This window comes from Eumetopias jubatus, unplaced genomic scaffold (assembly GCF_037043125.1).
Source record: "Eumetopias jubatus isolate StellerSeaLion01/CBP00866 unplaced genomic scaffold, mEumJub1_p1.0 scaffold_14, whole genome shotgun sequence".
Lineage (NCBI taxonomy): Eukaryota > Metazoa > Chordata > Mammalia > Carnivora > Otariidae > Eumetopias > Eumetopias jubatus.
Genome location: NW_028274820.1, coordinates 90,629,275 through 90,637,686, shown reverse-complemented (window position 1 = coordinate 90,637,686; position 8,412 = coordinate 90,629,275). Strand labels below are relative to the sequence as shown.

At 45.1% G+C, this 8,412-nt stretch overlaps 1 protein-coding gene across 1 annotated transcript in view; it reads left to right on the top strand.

Annotated features, from left to right (window-relative positions):
- Positions 1 to 1,291: 1,291 nt before the first annotated feature.
- The window catches only part of LOC114211635 (solute carrier family 23 member 1-like), a 46,069-nt gene continuing 38,948 nt past the window's right edge, over positions 1,292 to 8,412 (top strand). The window contains exons 1-2 of the mRNA XM_088018475.1: positions 1,292 to 1,484; positions 3,684 to 3,830. Coding sequence (XP_087874601.1) covers positions 1,443 to 1,484; positions 3,684 to 3,830 — 189 coding nt within the window. The 5' untranslated portion in view covers positions 1,292 to 1,442. The remainder of the gene's footprint in view (positions 1,485 to 3,683; positions 3,831 to 8,412) is intronic.

Here is an 8,412-nt window from a genome sequence, read left to right as displayed (position 1 = left end):
ATCTCCCCTGGAGCCTCATCCTTTACATCTTCAGACCCAGAGGCCATGTTTCCGTGAGGATCTCCTCGGCCTCTGCAGGCTGTGGAACAGGACTGTCTGGGCTTGAATCTCAGCTCCTACATGGGTTATGAACCTTGAACGAAGAGCTTAACAGGCCCATCAGCATCTCGATTTCTTAATCTGTAAAAGAAGAATGTGAATGCTAATTTGTGGTGAATGTTGCGTAAGGTAATACACAGCGTACACAGCTAAGTATTCGGTAAAGTCAGCTACTTACCGCTGGCTTTCCTGTCATAGCCCGAATGAGGTCTCTCCCGTCCCTTGTCAAACACCTCGGTGTGTTTTTCAGGGCTTCCTCTTGGACCAATTCCTACCGATGTCTGTGTACCTTCCACTGTGTGTTTCCTGAACCTTAGGACCCAGTGCCACCCATTCCAGAACATTCCACCACCCGGAGTAGCTGGTACTTGGCGGGCTTTGGACTTCACGGAGTGGGGTTTATTCAGAGTTTTTGAGGAGGACCGTGTGCAGAGTAGGAGCAGGAGTACCCCTTGCCGGACTTCTCTCTCTGAAAGGGGGGTTCTTAGACGTTTCGGCGTGTTAGGGAGACACCTAAGGATTAGAAGCATTTTTTCTCAGGTTCTCACCTGAGGGCTTTGCTCCACCAATGCACCTTGGCAGCTTCTCCCAGATCAACAGTAATGCCCTATGTTTCATGATGACTTCATTATTGCATCTCAGAGGCCAGGCTGGTCGGACTATTTCTTCAGTGCTTTTCCTTTCCAGCTCAACTAGTCATTAAGAATCAGCTTTAGGGGCGCCTGGGTGGCTCAGTCGTTAAGCGTCTGCCTTCGGCTCGGGTCGTGATCCCGGGGTCCTGGGATCGAGCCCCGCATCGGGCTCCCTGCTTGGCGGGAAGCCTGCTTCTCCCTCTCCCACTCCCCCTGCTTGTGTTCCTTCTCTCACTGTCTCTCTCTCTGTCAAATAATAAAATAAAATATTTAAAAAAAAAAAGAATCAGCTTTAAAAAAACCGCACGGCCCGTGTGTGCAGCCCAGGGCCTCACCCTCATCCCCCTCCTCTCGCGCCCCCTGGAATCAGGCTTCAGAAAGTAATCTCATGCCACTCCCAAAAGGCTGCACCTGATTTGTTTCCATAGTGTCATAGAGGATCATTAACTCCTCTACACTTTCTCAAACTTATTAAATTATGAAACATTTGCTGCACCTGAGTGCACCTTGGTCTCCTGTGGTGATTGGAGGGGGCAAGAAGGGAAGTCTGGAAGCCCCACCCTCCCCAGGGCCAGCCCAGCCCAGAATCCCTGGCTTTCGCTCTCCCTTATGATTTTGGCAGGCAGTGAGACGTTAATCTCTTTCAGCTGGAGCGGGTTCACTTCGTTTCTCTCCTGAGAGGAGGCCAACAGGAACTGACCCCAGGTTGCCATGAGCTCTGTCATCACCAGCTGTGAGCACCCCGAACCTTTGGTGAGTGCGGCTGAAAGAGAGGAGACGAGAAGAAGGGGGCAGGCAGAACGGAAGAAAGGCCTGGAGGGGGTCCTGGTGCCCTAGTTCATTATTCGTGCTCAGCACATGCGGCTCACGTTCTAGAGAAGATTGTAGATCGCTAGACAGGTGTGCAGCTGCCTTCCCTACCACGCCGTCGTGAGGCCAAGATTCCTCCCTGAGTGCTGAACTCGGTGAATGCATTCCCAAGCAAGGAGGAAGCCCTGGAAGATCCTTTTAGTTTTACCTTTATTCCCAGTTGGTCTCTGAAGATACCTAAATATTTGTTTTCCAGGTTTCTCCGTGCTATGATTTCTTTGATCAGAAGGACTTTCTAAAACAAAGCAAAGGGAAAGAGAGAGGGCATCGGAGAGAGAGAGAACTAATATTTACCAAACAACCAATCCAGCCCGGGCACTTTATATGTTTTATTTTCTTCCTTCCAAGCCAACGATGCGGGTGCTTCTGTTCCCAGATAAGGAACCTGAGGCCCAGAGAGATACAGTAACAGTAAGGTTCCTCTGGAGGCTTCTCTGGCAAGGCCTTGAGCCCTGCCCCCCCCCCCACCTTCCCAACCGATTTTTGAGCACCTAAAAGTAAGAGGGTGAACTGAGTGGAGACACTCTTGTTCTTGGCACTGCTCACCCCCAGGGGGAAAGAGCTCCTGTTCACCGGGGCCTGCGGGCCCTGCGGGATGGGGGTCACCCACAGACGCTGGCTGGGCGCCCACAGCTGTCCCCTGGGGCCAGGCCGCCAGACCCCGCCCACAGAGGCTCAGCCCCCTGGTGAAGAGACCCCGGCTGTTTTTCCCCGGAACTCGTGCAAGGCACTTGAGAGATCTCGCTGCTTTTTCTCTTCAGGATTCTTTCTGCCCCTACCGTCATGGAAACAAAACAAAACAAAAGTCTTGGGAAATCAGTCAGAGACTTCTACATTTTGGTTTACCTGAGGCCACCTGGAGCGTGGCAGGTCTGGGCTTGTACCCATCCCCTTTTCAGTGGCCTGCCTTCTCTTCATCCTCGGCACCCACTCTTCTGAGATGTCTTTGGTTTTGTATCATGTTGCTCTGCTGGAAACTTTGAGGAACATTAACAAGGGGGAGATAGCTTCCTGACCCTGAAAGCTTGTGGCCTAGCTAGGGGAATGCAGCGTACACAGAAATGTTTCTGGTACAAGAGAGAAAACAGCAAATTATGTAACAGAGAAACACAGGGTGCTGGGAGTTACCGGGGAGAAAAATCATATGGGTGTGGGGAGGTCAGGAGAGGTGATGGGGAGGAGGTGTTGAGCTCTTGCAAGTGGGTGGGGGAAGCAGGGGGCTCAAGGGGGGCCCCACAGGGGGAGCTAAGGCTCTGACACAGGACAACGGGGGCCACACTTGGAGGAACCTGGACAACCCCATTGGCTACAGCCAGGCAGATGGGAGTGTTAGGAAACAAACCTAGAGGGCCAGGCAGGGTACTGGAAGCTCTGTGGGGTGTGAGTGGAGTCAGAGGGGCAAGGGACCCCTCTTCCTCCCGGGAACTCCATTGCTGTCCCTGCACCCGAGTCTCCTTCTGCCTTGCCTGGCAGCCCCAGGCAGTCGGGCACTGCACCCATTTACATTGGCACGCTACATCCATTCATTCGGTCCACACTGAACACAGGTGTTGGCTAATCTAGAAGCTGGGACTACACAGAAGAGTAAGGCACAATCAGTGCATTCTAGGAACTCACAGCCCAGCAGAAGCGATGGATACGGTAACTGTCCGTTAGAATAACCACGCCGTGAGGAGAGCTTTGGCGGGTGTAAACACAGGGCGAGCCCCTCTGAGGGCAGCTACAGCATTCTGGGGCCAGGATCCCCATGTACCTGTCTGGGAGGGAGATCTGCCCATTTTCTGACCTTGGGGTTGGCTCCCAACCCCTCCTCCACGAAGCCGCTACTCAACAAAGGGCTTCAGGCAAAGCAGCCACTCACCTCGCATGACCCCAGACCACACACACAGGCCCTACTAAAGATGTGTAATGTAGAAAATCACTGGTCTTTTGAGTCGGGACCCAGAAACCCCAAACTGGCCAACCGTTATCGCTGTCCCCTTGCCTCTTGCCCCTGGCAGGCCATCCATCTACCCAGCTGAAATCAGGAAGTCCGCTTGATTCCTCTTAAAATGTCTAGGTGTGTCCTTCTCTTGTCCCCAGCAGAGGGATGATGATGTGCTCAACTGTCACAACGATGGCCAAGGCAGGAGGAAGCCTGGGCGGGCCGGGAGCTCCAGCAGCAGCCCACTGATCTACAGCATCCTGGATGTCCCACCGTGGTACCTCTGCATCCTCATGGGGATCCAGGTAATGCCACCCAGCGAGCCCTGGGTCCAAAGAGGCTCTGCCTCAAAAACCACACTGATCACACCCAGGCCGAATTAGTCAAGATCTACAACTTTGGTTACTGATATTCTTGTCTTCCACGTAGTTGACCTCCAGGGGAACTCAAAGCTCCTTGTCTCTCTTTCTCTCAGGGGTGTGGGGGTGGGGGGTTGGAATTAGCACAAGAGTCTCCCTCATGCTAAGCCGATAGGTCACATCAAGGACGCCGACTGCATCATTTTCACGATACTGACCTCGATTTATTTGATTTGCAACAACTTAAAAATGTGATAACCAGGGCTTGGGGAATTTGGGGAAACAAGCACTGTCAAACGCTTGTGTTGGAACATTTTTTGATGCAACCTTTCTGGATGACCATTGGTGGTTTCTATCAACATGTAAATCATATGCCCTTTAACCCAGTCCCCAGTGTTTAAGAATTTCTCTGTGGATACACTGGCAAGACTTGTTAGGTACAAAGACATTCTTGTAACATTATTGGCAATGGTAACATCAAACCACCCAACAAACAAATAAGCACAAACCCTAGAAACAACCCAAATATCCTTCAAAGGGAACGGGCTGAACAAACTGTGACCACATCCGAACAGATGATTTTTGTATGCAGCTGCTAAAAAGAGAAAGATATATTTCTCTTGCAGTTAGGGAATATTCCCCAATAGATGGTAAGTGAAAAAAGCAAAGTAAATAACTATGTATATGCTGTTATCTTTTATGTGTGTGTTAAAAACAGAGAGAGAGAAAGATAGAGATAAGTATGTGGAGTGATTTGGGGTTTTGAAGGATCCCTAAGAAACTAACAAAGGTATTTAGCTTTGGGAAGAAGAACCAAGAAAGGGGAGGTGGCTTTCCGTTTTCACTTCTGATTCTGTAAGTTTCTGTAACATGAATTTGCCAGACTCACAGATGTGTTTCTTTTAATTTTACAAAGTGTTCATTATGGAATATCAGGGATGGGGTACACTTTTTGTTTACTTCTTGGTGCTTTTCCATAAAGTAAGAAAAGCTGATGTCATACTACTTAAAAAGTATTATGAGCCGATAAAATGGATCATATAGATAATATAGATCTACAGCCACTGACTCAGAGAACTATAAGGACATATTTTTGAATTTAAGAAAGCCAAATGCAGCTGTCGAGTTTTCCCAGCATGATTTGTTGAACAGCCTGCTTTTCTCCCATTGGATATTCTTTTCAGCTTGTCAAAGATCAATTAACCTATAGTTGTGGGTTTATTTCTGGGTTTTCTACTTTGTTCTATTGATCTATGTGTCTATTTTTGTGCCAGTACCATGTTGTTTTGATTACTACAGCTTTGTAATATAATTGAAGTCCAGAATTGTGGTGCCTTCAGCTTTGCTTTGCTTTCTTCTTCTCCTCTCCTCTCCTCCTCCTCCTGCTTCTGCTGCTGCTCCTGCTGCTGCTGCTTCGTCGTCGTCGTCTTCTTCTTCTTGGGGAGAGGGAGAGAGGATCTTAAGCAGGTTCCATGCCCAGCACAGAGCCTGATATGGGGCTCAATCTCATGATTCAGCTGAGCTGAATTGCAACAGAATATTGCAATCAAGACTCAGATGCTCAACTGACTGAGCCACCCAGGTGCCGCTCCAGCATTGTTTTTCATTTTCAAGATTGTGTTGGCTATTCAGGGTCTTTTGTGGTTCCATACAAATTTTAGTATTGGTTGTTCTAGTTCTGGGGAAAATACTGTTGGTATTTTGATAGGGATTGCATTAAATGTATAGATTGCTTTGGGTAGTATAGACATTTTAATGATATCTGTACTTCCTATCCATGAGCATGGAATGTCCTTCACACTCCATGTGTATAGGTCTTCCACCTCTTTAGTTAGGTTTATTCCTAGGTTTCTTATGACTTTTGGTGCAGTTGTAAATGAGATTGTTTTCTGAATTTCTCTTTGTGCTGCTTCACTATTGGTGTACAGAAATGCAACAGATTTCTGTATGTTGATTTTGTATCCTGTGACTTTACCGAATTTATCAGTTCTAGCAGTTTTTTTGATGGAGTCTTTCAGGTTTTCATGGTATCATGTCATCTGCAAATAGTGCAAGTTTTACTTTTTCCTTACCAATTTGGATGCCTTTTATTTCTTTTTGTTGTCTGATTGCTGTGGCTAGGACTTCCAGTACGATGTTGAATTAAAGTGGTGAGAGTGGACATCCTGACCTTAGAGGAAAGGCTCTCTGGTTTTCCCCACTGAAGATGATATTAACTGTGGGTTTTTCATACATGGCCTTTATTATGATGAGGTGTGTTCCCTCTAAACCTGCTTTGCTGAGGATTTTTTTTTTTTATCATGAATAGTTATTGTACTTTGTCAAATGCTTTCTGTGCACCACTGAAATGATCATATGGTTCTTATCCTTTCTCTTATTGATATGATGTATCACATTGGTTGATTTGGGAATATTGAACCACCGTTGCAACCCAGGAATAAATCCCACTTGATCACGATGAATGATTTTTTAAATGTATTGTTGAATTCAGTTTCCTAGTATTTTGTTGAGGATTTTTGCATCTATGTTCATCAGGGATATTGACCTGTAGTTCTCCTTTTTAGTGGTGTCTTTATCTTGTTTTGGTATCAGGATAATGCTGGCCTCATGGAATGAATTTGGCAGTTTTCTTTCCTTTTCTATTTTTTTGGAATAGTTAAGAGAATAACAGGTATTAACTCTTCTTTAAATGTTTGTTAAAATTCACCTGTGAAGCCACCTGGCCCTGGACTTTTGTTTGTTGGGAGTTTTTTGCTTACTGATTCAATTTCTTTGCTGGTTATCAGTCTGTTCAAATTTTCTATTTTGTCCAGTTTCAGTTTTGGTATTTTGTGTTTCCAGGAATTTATCCATTTCTTCCAGGTTGTCCAGTTTGTTGGCATGTAGTTTTTCATAATATTCTGTTGCAATTGTTTGTATTTCTGTAGTGTTGGTTGTTATTTGTCCTCTCTCATTTGTGATTTTATTTATTTGAGTCCTTTCTTTTTTTTTTTTTGATAAGTCTGGCCTGACGTTTATCAATTTTATTGATTTTTTTTCCCCACAGAACCAGCTCCTGGTTTCATTGACTTATTCTATTGTTTTTTTAGTTTTCAGTTATTTCTCCTCTAATCTTTATTATTTCATTTTTTTCTGCTGGTTTTAGGTTTTGTTTGTTGTTCTTTTTCTAGCTCCTTTAGGGCTAAGGTTAGATTATTTATCTGAGATTCTTCTTGCTTCTTGAGATAGGCCTGTATTGCTATAAACCTCCTTCTTAGAACTGTTTTTGTTGGGATGCCTGGGTGGCTCAGTCGGTTAAGCATCTGCCTTCGGCTCAGGTCATGATCCCAGGGGCCTGGGTTCGAGTCCCAGATCAAGCTCCCTGCTCAGCAGGAGGCCTGCTTCTCCCTCTGCCTGCTGCTCCCCCTGCTTGTGCGTGCGCTCTCTCTCTCTCTCTCTCTCTCTCTCTCTCTGGCAAATAAATAAATAAAATCTTAAAAAAAAAAAAAAGAACTGCTTTTGTTGAATCCCAAAGGTTTTGGATTGTTGTGTTTTCATTTTCATTTGTTTCCATGTACTCCTTTTTTCTTCTTTTATTTACTGGCTGACCCATTCACTGTTTAGTAGCGTGTTACTTAACCTCCATGTATTTGTGATATTTCCAGATTTTTTTCTTGTGGTTGACTTCTACTTTCATAGTGTTGTGGTCAGAAAAGATGCATGGTAGGACTTTGGTCTTCTTGAATTTGTTGAGGCTTTTTGTGGGCTGATATGATCTATACTGGAGGATGTTCCATGTGCACTTGAAAAGAATGTGTATTCTGCTGTTTTAGGATGGAATGTTCTGAATATATCTGTTAAATCCATCTGTTCTGGTGTGTCATTGAAAGCCATTATTTCCTTGTTGATTTTCTGTTTAGATGATCTGTCTATGGATGTAAGTGGGGTGTTAAAGTCCCCTACTATTATTGTATTACTACTGGTTAGTTCCTTTATGTTTGTTATTAACTGTTTATATGTATTCGGGTGCTCCCATGTTGGGTGCATAAATATTTAAATTGTTATATCTTCTTGTTGGATTGTCCCCTTTATTATTATATAGTGTCCTTCTTTGTCTCTTGTTACAGTCTTTGTTTTGAAGTCTATTTTGTCTGAAATAAGTCTTGCTACTTGGCTGTTTTTTTTAAGATTTATTTATTTATTTGAGAGAGAGAGAGCATGGGCAGGGGGAGGGACAGGGGGAGAGAATCCTCAAGCATACTCCCTTCTGAGTTTGGAGCCCAATCTCATAACCCTGAGATCATGACCTGAGCTGAAACTAAGAGTCAGATGCATAACTGACTGAGCCATCCAGGTACCCACCACCCCCAGCTTTCTTTTGACATCCATTTGCATAATAGATATTTCTCCATCCCCTTACTTTCAATCTGCAGGTGTCTTTAGGTCTAAAATGAGTCTCTTGTAAGCAGCATATAGATGAGTCTTTTTTAAAATCCATTCCGACACCCTATGTATTCTGACTGAAGTGTTTAGTCCATTTACATTCAAA